Below are 20,431 nucleotides of genomic sequence, written 5' to 3' on the forward strand. Positions count from 1 at the left end.
TCCCGGCCGGCCCCAGGGGAAGCGGGGGCCGGGCCAGGGCCGGGCAGAACTGGGTGGTGGCGCCGCCGCGCCGGGACGTCCAGCGGCGCCAACGCCAACATGGGCGGCGGATCCTGGCACGGCGGGAAGGGGAAGGGGCCGGAGACGCCCGGCAGGGTTTGGGGGCGAGAAACGCCGGGACAGGCAGACAGCTGCTGATGCAGCCCATTGCTCATCCGCTGCGTGACTGCCCAGCCGCAGGCTCACTGCCCAGGGAGCCCCAGCACATTCCGTGGTTGCCACGGCCCCATTGCCCAGGGAGCCCCGGCACGTTCCATGGTTGCCACGGCACGTTCGTGGTTGCCACGGCCCCATTGCCCAGGGAGCCCCGGCACGTTCCATGGTTGCCACGGCACGTTCCATGGTTGCCACGGCCCCATTGCCCAGGGAGCCCCGGCACGTTCCATGGTTGCCACGGCACGTTCCGTGGTTGCCACGGCCCCTTTGCCCAGGGAGCCCCGGCACGTTCCATGGTTGCCACGGCACATTACGTGGTTGCCACGGCCCCATTGCCCAGGGAGCCCCGGCACGTTCCGTGGTTGCCACGGCCCCTTTGCCCAGGGAGCCCCAGCATGTTCCGCGGTTGCCACGGCTCACAGGATGCAAACGGGACGGGGCGGGGGCGCAGGGATGGGGTGCATTCCGGCCCGGCCCTGCCACCAGCACCGCCCAGCTGGCCGCCACAGAGCTCCTCTTCCTTCCGCATCTGCACCAAAGGCCCCATGGTTTATTGCCTTGTTGTTCCCTTCATTGTGCTTTCCCTGCCATCTCACAGCTTCCTGTTGGAGCCCGTCCCGCCCTCCCGCCCCACTGTTACTTCATCACTGGCAAACCGCTGCCGCAACTCTTCCCTCTTCTAGTAAAAGTGGCAACTCCAGCTGGGGACTCTTGACTAATAACCCTTTTAAAATTTCTTTTCCCTCCTCTTTTTTTCCCCTCAGAAGTCACTGAGATGCTTCCCCAAGTTCCAGAGATAAGATAAATCATTTCCTGGATGGGGTCTCTGATTACCGGAGAGGAGGGTGCTCAGAGCCACCCCGGCACAGAGAAGACCGGCACGTGGGGGCCAGAAAGAGGCCAGGAAAAATCGATGTGACACGCAGAGATCTCTGGGGCACGTGCGCACACACACACTGCCTGCAGACACACGCGGGGTACAAAGAGAAGGTGCGATGCCCACCCGGAGCGTGCGCACACCCGCGCTGCAAGAGACACGCTGGAACACAGAGCGCAAGGCGCAGTGTGCACACACACCCCGAGTGTGCGCACACACACACACACACACACACGCTGCAGCACGAGGAATGCACCCTCCCACCCCCCGCACGCACCCACCCCGCCTGCACCCGCCCCTGCGCCCACCCGCGAGCTCCCAGCGAGCTCCCAGCGATGCGCGCGCTCGCAGAACGCCCCTCCCACGGGGGCACACGCAAACTCTGCCCTCCTCTCCCCGCTGCAGCTTTTCCAGCTCTTTCTGGGGCTTCCTCCCCCGGCTTCTTAAACACCTTCTGACAGCGGCGCTGCCACCAGCGCTGACGGGCTCAGCCGTGGCCGGCAGCGGGGCCGCCTTGGGGCCGGGGAAGCTTCCAGCAGGTTCTCACAGGAGACGCCCCTGTAGCCCCTCACCCCCCCCAACCCGACCCCAACCCAAACTGCATTTCCCCTATCGCCCCGCTGTTAAGGGATGCTGCTGCTAAAATAGAGGGTTCTTTGAATACAGAATATTTAATAGGTTATAGAAAAACATCTCAAGAAGCAAACGTGCTGAATTTATAAACTACTTCTTCTCTAAGCAGAACATATCTCCTGTCCATGGAAAATAACTGACTAGCTAACTAAATGGTAAAAATATAGACATAATTCACATTTCTTCCTTTAAAAGTAAAAAAATCCATAGTGTTCCATTTCTTCTCTATAGGAAACTCCCGCACCAGAGGCTGCTGATGGGTCCTTTAAAGACACAGCAAGCAGTTCTTGTGGTGGTATTTTTTTCTCCCCCAAGTGTTTCTGTGTCGTCTGAGAATGAAGCTGGTCAGTGTCAATGCAGATGTCTCTGTCTCTGGAAAATCTTGTCCCTTGGCAGTGCCAGCAGCATGGGGGGAGCGTCCTCCTAAAGTCTGTGTGGGCTCTGAAGGGTGTCTGGCCCTTGGACGAGAGATGCCGGCCTGCTCCAGTCGCTCCCATCCGCTGGGAAAGAGGCACCGCTGGGCTCAAACAACAGAGTGGGAGAGGTCATCTTCTGCCTCTTCACGCCAGGCATGCTGCAGCAGGGACGGGGCCATCAAGGTTTCAAACTGGAGGGGGTTCTGCTTGGATTCGGTGAGGACCTGCTCCTGTCCCTGGGCACAGCCCACGGGCTGCCCCTCTCCTCTCAAGCCCAGGTTGCCTGTCGTGGGGTTGTTCGGGGGCGTGAGCTCCAGATCCTCAAAAAGGGACAATTCCCCATGGCGGCTGGTGTCAAAGGTGCCTTCCCAGGCCAAGTCCATGTTAGTTTGTGGACTACAGTGGGAATGAGCACAATTCATTACTTATTTATTATCACTTACAACCATAGAATGGTTTGGATTGGAAGGGACCTTAAAGATCATCCAGCTCCAACCCCCCCGTCCCGGGCAGGGACACTTTCCACTGGCCCAGGTTGCCCAAAGCCCCGTCCAACCTGGCCTTGAACCCTTCCAGGGACGGGGCAGCCACAGCTGCTCTGGGCAACCTGTGCCAGGGCCTCACCCCCCTCACTGTAAAAAAAAATGTACGCTCCTTCTGTCCAGTGCGAACGTACTCCTTCAGTTTTAACCCGCTGCGCTCTGTTCTGGCACTACAGGCCCTGGTAAAAAGTCTCTCTTCATCTTTCTTAAAACCTCCCTTTACATATAGAAAGGCCGCTCCAAGGTCTCCCCGGAGCCTTCTCTCCTCCAGCTGAACCCCCCAACTCTCCCAGCCTGTCCTCACGGGGGTGCTCCAGCCCCCCAGCATCTCCGTGGCCTCCTCTGGCCCCGCTCGAGCAGGTCCGTGTCCTTCTGCTGTTGGTGCCCCAGAGCTGGACCCAGGCCTGCAGGGGGGTCTCCCAGAGTGGAACAGAGGGGGAGAATCCCCCCCTCACCCTGCTGGCCATGCTTCTTGTGACGCAGCCCAGGAGAGGATTGTCTTCCTGGGCTGGGAGTGCACACTGCCAGCTCACGTCCAGTTTTTTGCCCACCAATATCCCAAAGTCCCTCTGCACAGAGCTGCTCTGCATCCATAGATCCATCCATCCATCCCTCCCCCAGTCTGTACTGATATCACCTCAACCCAGGTGCAGGACCTTGCACTTGACATAATGCCTGGTGCACATGGGAAAATGTATAATTGTTTGCTAAACTGAGACAGAATTTTTATGAAGACCTCCAAAAGAAAAAGAAAAAGCGCAAAGTAGAGATTTTGTAAAGAAACCCCTAATACGGAAAGTTTTGTCTTTTTGAAGTTACACTTTGGCAGGGGAGGAAATATTTAAGGTAGCCGTAATCAAAATTCATTCAAAATAAGAATTTGTTTCAGATGACGTGAATACCACATTAATATCTGTAATATATTCACATTTGAGCTCAGGAAAGGAACAAAATACCCTCAAAGCAAAAAACCCACAACATTCAAGTGTGGCTCAATTTACTTCCCTTGATAAACTGTACTGTGGGCTAGCAAAGTATAATACCCCCCTTCAAAAGCACAGATTAAATCTACCTTTTGTTATTCTGACTTTAAAAAGAATGAAAACTGGTATGAAATACTGCACCATGGAAACCGGTTCAAACATTTAAATTCAAACAAAAAATTACTTTTAGCAAAGCAGGGAAAAAAAAATCACTCTTAAGAGTGTGATTGAAATTTAGCGTTTTGCTCTACAGCTCAATCTTTCTTTCAAAAAACCCCAAAGCACAGCAATGTTAGATTGTATTTAATCCTCCAGGAAGCCCTCAGCGATGGGAAGAGCTGCTTGGGGCCGCGACTGAGCCTACAGCAGCCGATTAACCCCGGAGCCCTGATGCAGCTTGAGCACAGTCTGTCTTCATGCACAAACCCGTGGATGCTGCTGAAACCTCCAACTGTGAGCTGCTGCCTTGTGGCACTGAAGTGACACCTGACAAGTCGGACACGACAGACGCTCGAAAACCAGCTTTTCGCTGACCTTCATTCTTGGGAATGTTGGTGGCATCTTTTAGAAAAGGTTTTTTCCTACGAGTTTTACCAGACAGCTTCAGGTTTTCTTACCTGTGCCTTCTGTTCCGAGCTAAGTGACCCCTGAACTCATTTTTACTTGACATCTTAAATAGTGTCATACTTAGTTCCACCACGCCTGGACTCTGAGAGAACTCAGTGCTTTCTAGAGTGCAAGGAGAATGTAAACCATTTTGAAGTAGGTTTTTTTCCCCATAAAATATCAGTGAGGTCACAGCCCCCAAAACCCACCTTCAGAAGCTTCTGACATTTTTAATAGTTTTCATTTAACTCAAGAAAAGGAAAGAAAACACAAAGCTGCTGGAAATGATGAATACAACTACACTGCGGTTATGTTTTTCTACACCGTTTAGAAGAAGAGCTACAACGTAGAGCAATGTGAATATTACCCGAAGAAGAAAACCAGGTTTTTCAACAGCAGAAAGACCAACCATCATCAGGGAAGAGAGAAACTGAAATTCGCATCTGGGGAAAGATGCTCAGAAGACTGAAGACTCAGTATTAGGTTTCAGCGAAACAGTAAATCAGCCTGGAAAGTTCTGGCAGCTACAGTTCTTCAGAATTTGAGGAAAAATGGTGCAAAATCAATAAAGAATGTGGTTTCACATAAAATGTGAAATGTAGTACATTCAGTAGCACATGCCAGTGCTACTGAAGAGAAGAATGCTTATCACAAGATGGTCGGCAGAATAAATTTCCACCTGCTGTATTAAGGCAAAGCATTAATTCCAAGCACTTTGAGGAGTTCAGGTAAAGCCCTTTGTACAAAAGAAAAATTTTATTCGTGTTTCCAAGAGCGTATTTTTTTGAGAAATTGAGATAAAAGGCATACATGAACATCACCATGATTACATACTATGAAATGCCCACTGAAATCTATCAAACATATTTGTATTGAGGAAACCATTAAGGCTTGTAGCCCATGGCAAAAATAAAATCAAACGGAAGGAAAACACCCTCATCATTGTCATATGAAAAATCACCACTCGGAAATGCCATGGGCGAAATTCTGATTATGTTGATTGAGGAGGGGGGGAAAAGGGCAAGAAAAAAAAATCAAACCATAAACATACAGGGAAGTATGACTTAAGATAGATCACAAATAGATGATATCCCCAACTTCAAAAAGGGAAAAAAAAAGATGTTAAAATAGAAATATGCCTCTTAAAATGGTTCTGAAGCTCGACTCTGATCCACAGCCAGTACTGTCAGAGGGCTACAGATCATGAGGAAAAGGTCAGCAGGCAACAATTCAGCAAAGACTGTTGGCAGTAAGGCTCACTCTGGCAGAAACTGCTGCAGGAATCTATCGCCCAGGATGTAATTGATCTAAGAAAAGGGAACACCCCCCCATCTGATTCGGCATGCTAGATGGGGTCAGTGTTTCAGTCAAGTCGAACTGGTCAAGTCTGTCCTTAAGTCCCAGCTCTGGTCTCCACCCAGCTCAGTGCTGGGCCAAGGGCACAACACGCAGCATCGCTGCTCTCTAGGCCAAATTCTTGTGTTCTTGAGACACCGACACAGCGTGTGAGGGGGCAGAGCACAGCGCTGTGCCCCAACAGGCCGGCTGCCCTCCACAGCCCAGGGCAAGAGAACTGCGGCGCTTCCACCGGCACCCCCCGTCTCACAGGGGAGACGCAGCAGCGCCTGTCTGCACCTGCCAGGGCCCGCAACAGGACGACCAACAGCTCACCTGGAATTTCAGTCAGGCCACATATTTCACCTCTCCGACAGCTAGAGGAGTCTGCTCAGCAATCTGGGGGCAAAAATAATCTTACTGCATTGTAGCTGTCCCTGATTTTCACTCCGCTTCTTTGGTTGAAACCAGCAAACGAACCTGAATTACCCTTTAACGAGTAATATTGCAAGGGCTGCAGAGAGCCAGAAAAGCCCTACCATAAACAGACTGTAATACAGCCTTCCAGCCTGTTATACAATGTGCAGTTACATATTTTAATTACATTTATTACCTAAGACGAGAGAATTAACGTGAACTGAACCTTCAATGACCCAACTGGATTCATGCCAATTGTTCTACTGTGCAGACCCCCAAGATGCAGAAGCCGGCACAACAACCTGACCTCAGAACCGCCAGTCAAGCCCCCTTTTTTAATCCACTGCTTTCTGCCATCTTTTTACTATTTGCAGTTTGAAGCTGGTTTTATCATCTCCAAAATTTTTGTTTCAGTCTGTGGCTAGCACAGAAGTAGCTTTAAAGACACGGGGCAGTGCGGCCTGTGCCCTGGTGCTCACACGCTGTGAAGGTTGCTGCTCTCCCAGCCGCTGCAGACTCTGCAGTCGAACGCTCCCTCGGTACCGTCTCGGCACGTCTGACCTTTCTGCTGGGAGACCCCGTCACGCTGCATAACATGTTCAACATCATCCCATCCTCGTCCTGAAAAGGTATGAACTAATTCGAGGTGTGGTAATACTCACATGCTTTGAACCCCACTTCTGTCAGAAGGTGAATTACATTCAGTTTGGGGATACAGCAGAATGCTTGGAAATTCCAGCACCTGAGTAAGTTCATCTCCACGGGTGTCAGACTCAGAGCAGTCATTTCTGGAACAGTCACCCTTGAGCATGCATCCCCATGAGAACTCCATCTCACCAAAGCAGCATTAGCAGTGCTGTACTGAATGATCCACGCACTGGGGCACGGGCAAAGGCTTACAGCCTGCAACGGGAATAATCAAATGATGGAAGTGAAGATACTTCCATAAGGTAGTGCACTACTCTACTGCTACTGCATTATGTACATCATTTTTTGTAGAAAAAAGATAAATAGGTAATATATATGAAAATACATCTAAAATATGACATATTACGTAAAATATAATTTTAATGTACAAATATCTATACACCCAGTAACTATTTATCTGCTTGTATGGATGAGTAGAGTATATAGCAAGTGAAGTAAACGTTACACCCTTTAGAGGGTGAAAAACAGTCTCCAACTGCACGCTCATTCTAACACACTCCCTGTGCTTTGCTCTGTCTCTCCCAGTGCCCCCCCCAACCAATCCTCTTCCCTTCTAAAGATGCACGATCCAGCCACCGGCCTTTCCCCTCACCACAGCGCCTCCTGCTCAACGTTTCCGACCCCCTTCTCCAGTCAAACTGCCACCTTCGCTGCCAGCTGAGGCCTCCGCCGAGAAAATATAACCCCTCCTCCTCCTCCTCACAGAGCTGCTGAGGATGGGAAAGGCACACAAACCAGACTGCGAGCGGCCGGAGGCGGGGAAGTTCACCCACTCTATCGGCTGCTCAGAGCAGGGCTGGAGGAGGCGTCACTGTGCAGGGGAAGGCAGCGCCGAGGGACACGCTGGGAGAGCAGCGCGGGCACGGCAGAACCTGGGCAATCCTTCTCACCTGGGATGAGAAGACCCCTGGCAGAAATCAACCAAAGTCCAAGGTCACACCTCGTGACGCCAGTACACTCCAGGCCAAAGTGTGAAGGCTCCACTGTGTAAAGAAAGAAGGAAACTCCGTACCTAAAAGTTCCATCTGTTCAATGTTACCGTACGACTTTTTAAAATGAAAAGCATCAACTATTACCTGGCTAACCATAGTATTCCAGAGGACTGTAAATATTACTGCAAGGAAGACCTCAGTTTCTGTTTAGCACAAAACTGGGAGCTTCTCTGAAAAACAGGCTGTAGTCTTCAATTACTGCGTAGCTACAACAGAGAGATATATAGGGCAGACACCTATAACGTGTCTCTGAACGCAGGAAATACCACACATTCAAAATTATGCAACTGTTCACAGAAGCGTTTCAGAAATAGTCGAACATTTCGATTTTTCTTAAATCACCATCAGCATTTTCAAATGCTTATTAGCAGCTACTTTTATCTATCCATTTTAATGGAATAGAACTTAAGTAAAAGCTTCCACAAGTCCTTCTTAAGGGTTCAATATTTCCACCTTTCAGCAGTTTCTTAGAACTAAAGTAACAACATTCTACACCTTCTAAATCAGAATTTAATTCTTCACTTTTTTGTTTTAATTTTCTTCTCTAGATCCTTTTCTGTACCGCTCCTCCCTTCTCCCCTTACAATCTTCTGTCATTTTTCTCTCCTTTTCCCACCTTCTCTGCATTTTTTTCTTCCTTTTCCCCCTTCTTCCCTCTCTCCATCCTACCTTTTCATTCTTTATAAAAACCCTTTAAAGGCTGGGAGAAAGGACAGAGGTAAACTGTCAAGAATAGAAAAGTTGCAGCCAAAAATTGCTATTACCCTCTAATTATTTTCTCTCTCTGGTATTGTTCCCATTCGACCCCATCCCAGGCACAGCTGTGCCCGGCCCTGAGGAGACGAGGGGCTGTTATAAGCGGTTCCCAGCAATGGGGAGGGCAGGAGCCAGGCTCCTTAGCGTTATCAGTCCTTCTCTCCAGAGACCGGCATACAGCCCGCGGAGGGGGGTGGAATCAGAAAAATTCAGAAAAACTGGCAATATCAGCCTACACTATCAGAAATACAGAGCATAAAAATTGACACGGGGAGAGGTAAGCAGGGGAGTGCAGCGACCCGCAGGCCAGCAGCGCGCTCAGCCCGTGGCACAGCTGCGGGCACACACAGGCTGACGTGCTCCTGCTTTTGACAGAGCTGGGGAGGGACTATCACACAGCAGCAACATCTACGCCTTCTGAAGAAAGACCCGGCACAGCTCATACTTTGAGCTTCAAACCCGTGTCCTCAGAGGTCACGGAGACACCATGTCACTGCCCTGGCATCGCTCTGGGGCTGGGCACATGTTCAGCCTTTCCCAGGACACTTGTGCCCTGGCCACCAGGGATCAGGTCAGACCTTACAGGCTGTGACACAGCCCAGGTGCCAGAGCACATCTGGGGTCAGTAGGTATTATCTGCACATGGCTTCAAGGAGAAGAGCACAGTGCCACGCACAGGGATTTGATCCAGCTCTGGGCCCCAGCAGCCCCTTCCCAGCAGGTGCGGGGCTGGGAAGCTCTGTGGGCACGTGGAGCCCGACCACGGCCCCTCCTGCTCAGGAACGGCCGCTCCCTTCCACGCATCACACGGTGCTCGGCGCCTGGGGAGCTCACAGCTGACGGGGCTTTCTGCTCAGCTATCCAGCTATTCTGCCTTCTCGCCCACTCACTGCAAAGATTATCAATTTTCCGGATTCTCGAGTTTAAAAATATCTCCCCCGAGGCATAAAGGAAGAGAGGCGGGTGGGTACAGTAGGGGTTCCCTCAGTGGATGCACCAAGGGACCAGGCACGAGAGTCACCGACTCACGTCATCCCCAGGACAGACAGACACTCTTCTCCTGCCAGGGAAACGTCCACGTTGCCAAACACCAGCACACGCTGTTGCCGAGGCTGCGGCCTCCGATAAGCCTCAGCAAATGCCTCTGACCTTCCCTTCAGCAGTTGGTCCTGAACTCTGGGAGTCACACTGCACTGCGCCTTCAGCAGCTCCACCAGTCCAAGCAGCACCCTTTACAGAATGAAGCACTTTTTACTTTTCTTTTTACCCAAGGATATCCCAATCTCACCTTCAGTTATTGCATTTATAGTGTTCCCTCTTTGCAAGAGAATTCACTGGGTTTCAAAGTACACGTTTGCCAAGACCACAGATCAAATGGTCCTAAACTGCTTCGGATGTCTGAAAGGGAGAGATTTGCATATTTGTTTTTCTTTAATCACATCTATCCTTCTTTTCTCCTCTTAAGCAAGCCCACCTTCCATGCCTAACCACTTAGGGCCAACAGGAACACTTAGAAAGGTCGCTTTGTTGTACTCATTCTAACATTTCACAGTACCTTGTTTTCCCGAAACAGGGTTATCTATCGCCCGGGACTTACCCGCATTGCATTCTGCAGAGCAAAAGCACTTCCTAAGGTAATGAACACAGAGCATGTTGTCAAACAAACAAACAAAAAACTCTATTCCCCTTTAAAAAGAATTTAAAAAATCAAAATTCAGTCATTTCTAAATCCTGTAGTACATTCTACCGATTCCCACGACTCCTGAGCTATGAGCTGCATCAGCCCGTCTGTGTCTTTGCACAGTGACTCCGACAGCCCGCGAAGGGCACCGCAGAGATTGCCACGAACTGCGGGGAGCTCTGAGCCCAGGCTGCAGCGCCCGGCGCTCACTGACACACAGAAATCCTACGGGACCTGTATGCACCTAGCGCCTGCAGCCATCCTGCTCCTTTCTTATTGAAAAGGATCCAAACGTAGATCTATAAACCCAATTTCTAACGAAACTGAGAGATCTCCAATACCTGCTCTAAACATCAGTGTCTTCCCAGAGTCAACCTTCCAGTTCTTTACATTTCTCGGGACAGCAAAGTAAACAATGATTAACACAAACTATTTTGTGAACAAAGATTTCTTCTCACCCGATGTAAACATCAGGAAAAAAACCCCAGTAACCAGAAAAGTGACGGCTCACAGATTAATATTCATGTGTGAATTTACATCGATGTTTCACATTAATCTGATTTTGTTTAGACAGTGTAAACTAATACATTTGAAAGTATATTTTCACAAGTAGTTTTCAGTGGAAAACTTGATAAAAATTAAAAAGTATCGGAGGCCTGACTTTAGCAGGTCCCAGGCTTGACCAACGGCCTTTCACAGCCTGGGCTGAGGACAGGATTGTCACATTCTACGTTGCCAGGACAACTTTCATACCGCCAGCTTATGACTGGCCCAGGTTTTGAATAGAAAGATACAGTTATGAACTAAATCTGCCTTTCTATCTGAAAAGCAAATGAATCTCCAAGAGCCCAAAGAAATCCAAACCCCACATAAGCCAATGTATTAGTTGAAATCCTGAACATAAGCCAAAATGAATTTGCCTCACATCAACAGTTTCCAGACTGGACAGAACAACTATTGCAGGCTTGTATGAAAGACTGTACTACTGCTCACTGAGTGCACAGGCGAAGGAATTACACACCTTCTGAACAATCCTACCCTGCCCTGCAAGGAGCTTTATGATGCTGAGCTATAGGAGACTAATGGACACGACCGGAGGTTTAACAAACTCATGCTGTGCCACAGAGGAGAATCTAGATTTTTAAGATTAAAGTTAAAGGCCTGATTCTCATTGCCTTCAGAATGCCAACTGAAACTCCGAGGTCAATTGTACTGTCATCGCATAGAGAGAAACCAGCTCCCTCATGCCCCAAGCGATGCTGAGCTTTCCATGGGGAGAGATGCTCTTCCTGTGCCTCCTCCTCCCAAGAGTCTTTTTCCTTTATGTTTGTATTACAAAACACACAACTGCCTTGGGAATACCTTGCACAGTCTATTAGTAAAGCCACACCCATGTCTAAAATGTGCTTGTCTCCAAAAATATATGGACAATTACCTGGCACGTTAGCTGATTAAAAATACCGCTGATAACAAACAAGTTTTGAACCACCAGACAGTTCCAGGCAGTCATCGCTTCCCACACCCTCCACACCTTCACAGCTGAAGTCACACGCTTCTCCTCATGTTCATAATCACAGGCACCTTACACAAAGCAATAAATATTTACATACGTGCAAAATAACGCACAGAAGCAGCTCACGAGCCCCCACAGCAGGGAGCAGCACTAGAACCGAGAGGCTCTCAGCGCTCACGGAGCCGTACAGCGCTGTGGCACAAGTGCAGTGCCAAGATGCTGCTCGAGAACACGCTCTGCACTGCTGACACCTGGGATCTGACCAAGCATCACCTCCCTTCACACACTGATCAGGATACCTCCTGACTAGAGGCACTGCTATCCTACCCAGGAAAATAACTACCTGTAACCAGCTTACAAGAAAATCTATTCAAACTCTCCACGGAACAGTGTGATTCCTCCAGCTCCTATCACAGGCTGGCACACAAAGTACATACATACTGGTACATAAAGAAAAAAACATTAACGGGGAAAAATCTCGGGTTTGACCTTTACCAGTAAACCCAGCGCCATCCACTGACACCGTGTTTCTGGAGCCCTGTCCCCTGTGTGTCCGCTTGGAGCTCCGCACAGCAGCAGGGCTCTTCTCAACCCCGGGCTCTGCCCAGGGACACGAGAAGTCACAGCGCTGCCAACTCACAGCAAAGGCTCCAGGCTCTCGTCCCTGAAGCAAAACCCTTCCGATCTGCACTTAGGCATTTCATACAAAATCCACCAGCAATCCAAACATCGGAGCACGCCATAAAAACAACCCCGGCTGCTCTCGGTACGTGTGCAGCTGGGCACGTGTTACCAAGAGCAGAAACCCAGGGTCTGGAGCATCGCTTCACCGTGGGTGTATCCCCGAAACACACGATCACACAGATCCTGGCACCACTGCCCGGGGTTCCTCCTGCACCAAAAAGAATCCTGACACTTCTCTACGTTTCCTTCCTCTTTACACCCAGCAGCAGCCAGGGCATTAATTCTGGTTTCTCACCCGTTACACTCTTCCCTTGATTAAAGTGTTTTACAGTAACAGCCACCCCAGGCCAGACTCTAACCCAGATCTCCGGGAACCTCGGCAGATGGGGTCTGGAGGGGAACGCCCGGTACCGCCGGGAGTCTGACAGCGGCGTTCCCTCGAGACAGCTCACCTCCAGCTTTCCAAAACCCCCGAAAACACCCACCGTCCCGGTTAGACCGGGAAGGAGCGAGGAAACGAATCCTTTGCTCAACCTCACTCTTGCCCAAAGTGCAATTTCCACGCGGCCTTGGCGCCCAGAAGCCCCCATTTCACTCTCATTTTTTTAACTCTCCTTTGCCCTTTTGATCCGCCTCTCGCCCACTTTCTCTCTCCCACCAACACGCGCAGACCCTCCGCAGATCCCCCCGCCGCGTGTTCCCGGCCGCCCGCCCCGGGTCCGCGCACAGAGCCCGCGGGAATCCCCCGCCCGGAGGAACCGGCGTCCCGGGACCGAGCGGCCGCACCCGGCCCCGCCGGCCCCGCCGGCCCCTCCGGCAGCGCCGAGCGCCGCAGCGCCGACACCGAGACGCGGCGAGCGGAGCGAGCGGCCGGCAGCGGCCTCGGGGCGACGGAGCCACGGCCGCGGCGGCGCTTCCCACCGGCCCCGCCCGGAAGGGCAGGGGAAGCTCGCGCTGGGGCCGATGGCCCCCGCGGAGCTGGAGGAGGTGCCGCTGGCCGGGGGCTCCAGCGGGGACCACAGGGCCCTGGCAGCAGCCCCCGGCCTTGGCTGCGCTTGGGGACCAGCAGCCCCCGGTTCTCGGCCTTTGCAGAGGAGACGACGCGGCCTCCGCGGGGGGGTGTCTGTGAGCCCTGGGCAGGGCTGGGGATGCCACCTGGAGCCAAAGGCTTGCTGCAGCCTCCTCTGCCGGCCTGGGGCACCTCGGGGCGGCCCTTCCCTCCAGGCACCTCCCTGCAGCCCAGAGGTTGTCCCCGACGCTCGCTCGGAGCTCAGGGGGACGAGTGGCACAATGTGCGTGCCGGGAGCAGGGGAGGGAAGAGGCACGAGGGCTCCACGCCAGGTCAGACAGCCCGGGCCAGGGGCTCTCCCTTTCCCAGGCAGGCTCTGCCCTTCCGCTCCCACGCGCGCACACGAAGACACCCCCTGAGATCCGGTACCTGTCCGGGCCTCAGCCCCTGCCCCACGGTTCCCCGTCTTACTGATTTTATTAACAACTGAAATTAAATTGTGTTTGATTCTAATATAAGTATAGAATTGAGATATTTTAGAAAAAATAATTTTACATTTATTGTATTTTGAATCTAGCAACCGACTGCTACTCTAAACTTCCCCGTACAGCCCTGTGCCAAGGCTGAAGGGATTGGTCATGATTGTTTAGTAGGAACGGTTAGAACCTAGGTAACAAAACACGAGGTGATTTGTAAACTGATTTATAATACATACATAGGACTAGAAGAATGCAAGGAGTTGTCAAGGTCCAGGATTAATGGGAACTGAGGGCAGTGACCGTAACAGCTTGCAGGTACCTGCCAAGAAAACCGTGTCCTTAAGCAAAAGGTGATTCCGGCCGGGGGAGATCGCGACCGCTGACCCACGGACCACCTACTCACATTACACCCCAGAGCCATTTCTAGACATTTCTAACCTCTACTGCGCAGAATCGGAAATAGGAAGAGAATATGTTCATGATTTCTTGGAAGCTGTGTGCTTATACATGAAGACCTAATGAATATGTAGGAGTAAGTTCTATAGAAGGTGTATGATTCTGGTGCCTGGCACGTGTTGTTGGTGAGAGCACTCCCCTACACGTCCGGCCGTCAATAAAGGAGTGTCTGCTTATCTGCGTCAAATTGGTGTAGGTAAGTGCTTTTATCCCGGATTTCGGTGACACCCAGAGCTGCCTCAGGCAGACACCAGCCCACCGGGCTCCCAGAGCTGTCGGGGGGGGCAGAGGTCCCAGGAAGGGCCAGGGGGCAGAAAGCCAGCCTGCCCCCAGCTCTGCTCTGCCTGGGAAAGCTGAGCCCAGCCCAGCCCAGCCCCACCTCTGCGGGGAGAGCAGCTGGGCGAGGGGCAGGGGGAGAGGGCTGCCTCCAAACCCAGCTCAGCTCCCCTCGGGGCTTGACGCCGCTGCTTCTGCCTGACAGGAGTGACTGAGGAGCTCCTGGTCCAGCTCTGCTGTGGGCTTGGGAAGAAGGACACAGACCTGCTGTATTCAGCCTAAGAATAACTGCTGTATTGAGACAAAGGGTGCAGCGGGTGGTTGGGGGCATCGGGAGCAGAAGGGGTGGTCGGGGGCATCCAGAGCTTTAGTTCAAAGGGCTGCTGTTTCTTTTTGACTTCGATCAGGAGCCGCCCCTGCTTCTTGATGTGTTCCCGGCAGAGGACATGGTCATCGTCATCATCGTCAGAAGCAGGAGGGTCTGGAGGAGAGAGCAGAGAGGAGCAGGTTGGGGAGGGTCTGCGGGGCCACCTCCGCTGTGCCTGTGTCCCTGGGGAGCTGTGGCCCGTTTTGGAGGGCTGGTGGCATCCCAGAGAGCCCCGTGCCAGGCCCTCGGGCACAGGCACTGTGACGGGCTCTCCCAGCCCAGCGTCCCAGGGTGACCTGCAGGGCCTGGGGATGCCACCGCTGGGGTCCCCCCCCAACACTGCTGGGGCTTCCCACCAAGGTCTGGAGCTGCGGGGCGGTGGCTTCACCTCCGCTTTGGGAAAAAGGGCCGTGAGCTGCAGAAGCTCCTTGTCTGCTCCAAGAGCCTCCAATCAGAGGAGGCCACAGGCAGAGCCAAGCACTGGTTCTTCACCCTCAGGGCAGGGGATTTTGAAGACGAGGGCCCCCTCCCTGCCCCACAGCATCTCCCCTTGTTTCTGCTGGGGCTTAGCGCTTACCACCCCAACAGTTGCCGTCGTTCTCCCACATCCCCACCTAAAACCACGCCCCGTGCTCAAAGCCTTGGAGACAGCCAAGGTCAGACCCAAGGTCTGGAGGCAGCTCCTGGGTCGGGGTCTGCTGGGACAGTGGGAGACAGGCGAGGACGCTCAGAACTGCCTGTGGGCAGGGGCTGGGACAGGCGCTGGGGGACGTGTCCCCGCTGTGCTCTCCTACCCTTGGTGTCCTCCAAGGAAATCTTCAGGCTCCGGGGAGCCTGTGCCATCGTCTGCTCCAGGAGATTTCGGACCTTGACAAAAGTCTGTGAAAGACACCCTGGGTTAACTGCTGAAGGGGAGGGGGTGTTCAAACCCAGGGGTGCTTCACCTCCATGTCCCCATGGGGGGACACCCCGCAGCGCCCAGTGCCCCTTGGGGCTGAGCTGCGCCACGGCTCTTCCCCGGGGCCACGTCCGTGCTCCCATCTAGGAGGACAGCTTGGGACGGGCCACCTGGGAGAGCCCTGTGCGGGTCCCCAAAGACCACCGCAGGGATGGAGCCCCAGCACGCACCGCATTGTCCTCGTTGAGGCTGTGGCTCTCGGGGGGCAGGCTGGCCGTGCGCTGCACCAGGTACTGCAGCTTCTGCCTACAGTGCTGGAGCTTCTCCTGCGTACTCCAGGCCTGGACAAAAGCGTCCTGCAATCGGAGAGAGAACAACTACGTTGGTGGGGAAGAAGAGTCTCTTGGGGTGACAGTGGCCGCTCCACACATCACTGTGCTGTGCCGCTGCACCCCCAGCACCGGCCGGAGCCGTGCTCACCCCCGCACCGCACGGGTACCTGGCCGGGCACCGTGATGCCACGCAGCAGGACGGCCAGGTTGTTGACAGCGTGGTCAAACTGGAGCAGCAGATCCTCCTCCTTCAGCATCTGGGTTCGCATCTGCTCCCGCCGAGCCTCCTCCCGCTGCAGCTCCCTCCTCAGCTCCTCCTCCAGCTTCCTGCAGCCAGACACATTCACATCCATACAACTGCATCAGGGTGCAGAGACACCCCACATCTGTTGCCAAAAGTGCTCGTCTCACCCCCCGCACCGCCTGCAGAGCAGAGATGTTGCCTGCAACCCAACCCCACGCTGCTGGTCCCACTCCCCACGCCAGGCAAGGAGCAAGGGTCCTCCTGGTGCCACCCGCAGCGGGAGCTTTGGGGGCTCTGCCAGGCCCAGCGCTGGGGGAGCACTCTGCTCAGGAAACCTCCCAGAGCAGGAGGGGTGGGGGCTGCAGCAGGACGGGGGAAGAGGGGCCCTGTTGGGACACCCAGGATGCCCACATCCCTCCTCCAAGGGTGGTGGCCCAGTTGGCACGGCTGTCCCGAGGCCAGCAGTACCTGAGGGTGTTGGGGGGCTGGCGACGCTTCAGCTCATCGTGCTTCAGCTCCAGCTGGTGCAGCGTCTCCTTCAGCGCCTGCTGCTTCTCCTTGCACTGCTGGAGATACCGCTCCAGGTCCGCCGAGGCCTTCTGCTGCTCCAGGAACCTGCCAGCCATGTCCTGGCCAGGGGAGAGCACGAGGACTCAGCCCGTGGCCCTCCTGGAGGGTACAGGAGCCGGGCCGTGGCCTCGGGGAGGTCTCTGCCCCAGGGACTGCTGCAGGTTCATGGCATGGAGAAAAGCAGCTCCATCCCTGCCTGCACAGGAGGGGTCTGGGGGGCTGCAGGGGCAGAGCAGAGCAGAGCACCCCGCCGGGACACAAGGCCAGCAGAGAGGTCTCGGCTCAGCCCTGCGTTTTAACGGAGATGGGTTTTACTTACCCAGACGTGGGAGCACGGCACCGCAGCCTTGGCCTCCTCCACCTTTTTGGTGACCCAGGCCTTGTACTCCTCCTGGGACTTGGTGTCCTCCAGTTGGGTTCCTGGCGTGGGAGGGAAGCGTCAGGGAATGCTGCCTGCAGCTGTGCCCACGTCACACCCCCCTGCACCCCGCCAGGCACTCACCCGCAAGAGGGTCCTGCAGCTGCAGTTTCGACAAGTCCACGGCGAGCTTGTGCCTGGCTTGCTGCAAGGATGTTCAGCGTCAGCCCCCGAGCTGCTGGCACCCTGGGGGAGCTGGCCCTGCAGGCCCCCCACCCACGGGGGGCTCCGCACTGGTGCCTGTCACCTGCCCGCAGCCCTGCCTGTGCTGGCCCCCCCAGCTCACCTCTCTCAGATGCCTTTTTAAGAATTCCTTGAGCTGCAGCTTCTGCGCGGCCTCGGAGCGGCACCAGAACTCTCTGTCCGCCCGCATCTGGGTTTTTAACTTCTCCACGTCGCCCTGCAGCGTATCAGAGAAGGGAAAATTAGCTGCGGAAGCCGGAATGGACCTTTGGGAGCCAGCTGAGCTTCTGGGATGACCAGTGTCAAAAAGGACACCTGCCCTCCCCGTGCTGAGCACGCTGCCTTCACCGTGGCTGGCGCTTCGGGCAGGCTGTCCCCAGCCCCAGGGCACTCTGGCCCAAGAGCGAGACCCAGGAGGAGCTCTGGAGGCAGCCGGGTGCCGTGGGCAAGCCCAGCTCAGTCTCTGTTGCAGGAAGACTCCCCGGCCAGCCGGGGCGCGTGGTGCTGTCGGTGGGCTCTGGAGTGTGGGAAAGGGCCCCACGGTGCCCCGGGCCATCTCACCTTGGTTACAGCAGCCGCTCTGCGGGCATCTGCAGCCACGAGCTCTGCATCTTCCAGCTCCCTATGGTAGCGTTCAGCCGTCCCACACAGGAGGTCCAGGTGCATAGGCAGGTGGTCCAGCTCCTGGGACAGAGAGAGGCACAGCACGTCACCCCACTGAGCCCCAGGGGTCCCCCACACTGTGACAGGGGGTGGAGGGAGCAGGAGGACCTGGCTGATGCGGGGGGGCGTAACACCAGAGCAACCCCTTGGACACCTCGTTGCCTTGGCAGGGGGAGCGGGTGGGACGATGGCACACAGTGAGGAGGGGCTCACCTTCCGCAGGGCATCCCGCACCTCCACGTACAGGGCTGTCACCTTCTGTGCAGCCTGAACTTTCAAGAGCATCTTCTCGATGCTGTTCTCCAGCTGGCGAATGGCCTGGGGCAGAGACAGGAGGGGGGACACGGGGTGACGCCACGTGCCGAGCCTGGAACCCACCGGGGGGGTGCAGGGCTGGGATGAAGGCCCCTCACGGGTGCTGCCACCCCAGGAAGGGGCCCTGGGTACCTGCAGCTGCGCCTGCTGCTGCTTGTCCTCCTTCTCCACAGCCTGCAGGCGCTGCAGCCGCCTCTGCAGCTCGTCCCGGGCTCGTCTCCGCTGCCTCACCTGGTCCAGCAGCAAGTTACAGGTGTTCACCCGCGCATGGATTTCAGCCCGGAGCTTCTCCTGGGTCACCTGCATGGACATGGGAGCGTTGGCCAGGCCAGAGGCAGGGCTCTCTGGGCACCTTCTCACAGGAGAAGGGTCCTGTCTGGAAAACTGCCCCTGAGGTAGAGCTACAGATGCCAGGACGTTGCTGCAGGACATCGTCGCTCCCTTGGCAGGACGGGCTCTTGGAGAGCTTTGCTCTGGGGGGCTGGTCGGGCTAAGGCAGAGCTGGGCAACTACTGAGGGCAGCGCTGGGTCAGGCTTAGGGACTCTGCACAGCGCAGACCCGGGGCTGGGCGCCAATAAAATCCATCGATTGGTGCCCCAGATGTGGCTGCTGGCAGAGAGCGGCGGCACTGCCCTGTCCCTGCAAGAGACCCCAGGGAAAGGCAGCTGCGTGGGGCCAGCACCCCTTGTCCCCACGGCCTTACAGCCAGGTCACAACCCGGGGACAGGTAGGGGAGGGCAGAGAGAGCTTCTCTCTCCAGGGATGCAGCTGGAGCCTGCAGGAACCCGGGCAGCCCTGGGGACACGCAGGCTGGGACGGCCAGGAGCTCTGCTGGGGCCAAGGATCTGCTCGGGGAGCTCCAGGGGGTCCCTTGAGCGGTGGAAGGGGACCCACGGCACCACACGGGAACACCCCGTGTCTCGCCGCACCAGCCCCGTGGGGCTGTCCCTGTGCCGGCCCCCGGCCCCTCCGCCACGCACGCTGTTCTTCCCAGCGCCCCGGAGCCCTGGCCCCCAGCGAGCAGCCCCTGCCCGCCGGAGCCTGCCATGGCCTCCTGCCTCTCCCCGGCATAGCCACACCCGAGGGCTCCTGCGCTTCGCAGACCTGGGAGGTGGTGAGCTTGGGCACCGGGGGCAGGAGAGGGGCAAAGAGAACATCCCCCCAGCCTGGGGACGGTCACATCCAGAGGAAGCCGCATGAGGGGCAAGGGGGGCGCTGTCTCTGCAGGGCCAGCACAGGCAGGGGCACAGTAGACGGGACCTGCCGGTACCTTCTGGGCGCCGCTCGGGGCACGGACGTCCTGCACCGCCTCACACAGGCGGGGCAGCCGCTCGCTCTTCTGCTGGAGCTCTTCCCCGCAGGACCACGTGAAAGCCTCCCTCTCTTGCTCTGCAGGACACGAAGGTGCTGTTGGGACCACGCAGGACGATGGGGGGACCGAGAGCCCCCCGCCCGCCCCGTCCCGTCCCCGCGCAGCCCAAGGGGCAGCACCTTGCAAGGCGATGACGGTGCGCAGATCCCGGGCGTGCTGGCTGAGCTTTGCCTTCCGGCCCGGCACGGAGCTGGTGCTCCTGCCTCGGCCCTTCAGCCCCGCCGCGCGTGTGGCATCCATCGCAGCTCCTCGCGCACTGGAGACAGCCCGGGCTGTGGCCACGGGTGGAGCCCAGCTCCCCGCGCCCGGGAACTGTTGCCGGGGCACGGAACAGGTGAGGTCATAATCGGTTACCGAGCAGGCGAAGGCAGGGCGGGCAGGGGAGATCCCCGCTCTCCTTCCCATCCCCGTGGCTACGGCAGCTGCCACCCGCCCAGCCGGGGGAGCCCCCCAAGCCCCGCCAGAAACAGGGCGAGGGGCATTTCAGGG

The 20,431-nt window shown here is 55.5% G+C and overlaps 1 protein-coding gene across 1 annotated transcript; it reads right to left on the reverse strand.

The window, feature by feature from the left end:
* Positions 1-15,502: 15,502 nt before the first annotated feature.
* Positions 15,503-20,182, reverse strand: LOC141971420 (coiled-coil domain-containing protein 183-like). Its single transcript, XM_074928765.1, has 11 exons — positions 19,841-20,182; positions 18,702-18,869; positions 18,468-18,572; positions 18,153-18,275; positions 17,695-17,808; positions 17,493-17,553; positions 17,310-17,410; positions 16,889-17,049; positions 16,344-16,533; positions 16,075-16,200; positions 15,503-15,825 (listed from the first exon to the last, which is right to left on the reverse strand). The coding sequence occupies exons 1-11, from the start codon at positions 20,180-20,182 to the stop codon at positions 15,604-15,606; spliced, it is 1,713 nt and encodes a 570-aa protein (XP_074784866.1). The 3' UTR covers positions 15,503-15,603.
* Between the last annotated feature and the right edge of the window lie 249 nt (positions 20,183-20,431).

The sequence above is a fragment of the Athene noctua genome, chromosome 29, assembly GCF_965140245.1.
Source record: "Athene noctua chromosome 29, bAthNoc1.hap1.1, whole genome shotgun sequence".
Classification (NCBI taxonomy): Eukaryota; Metazoa; Chordata; class Aves; order Strigiformes; family Strigidae; genus Athene; species Athene noctua.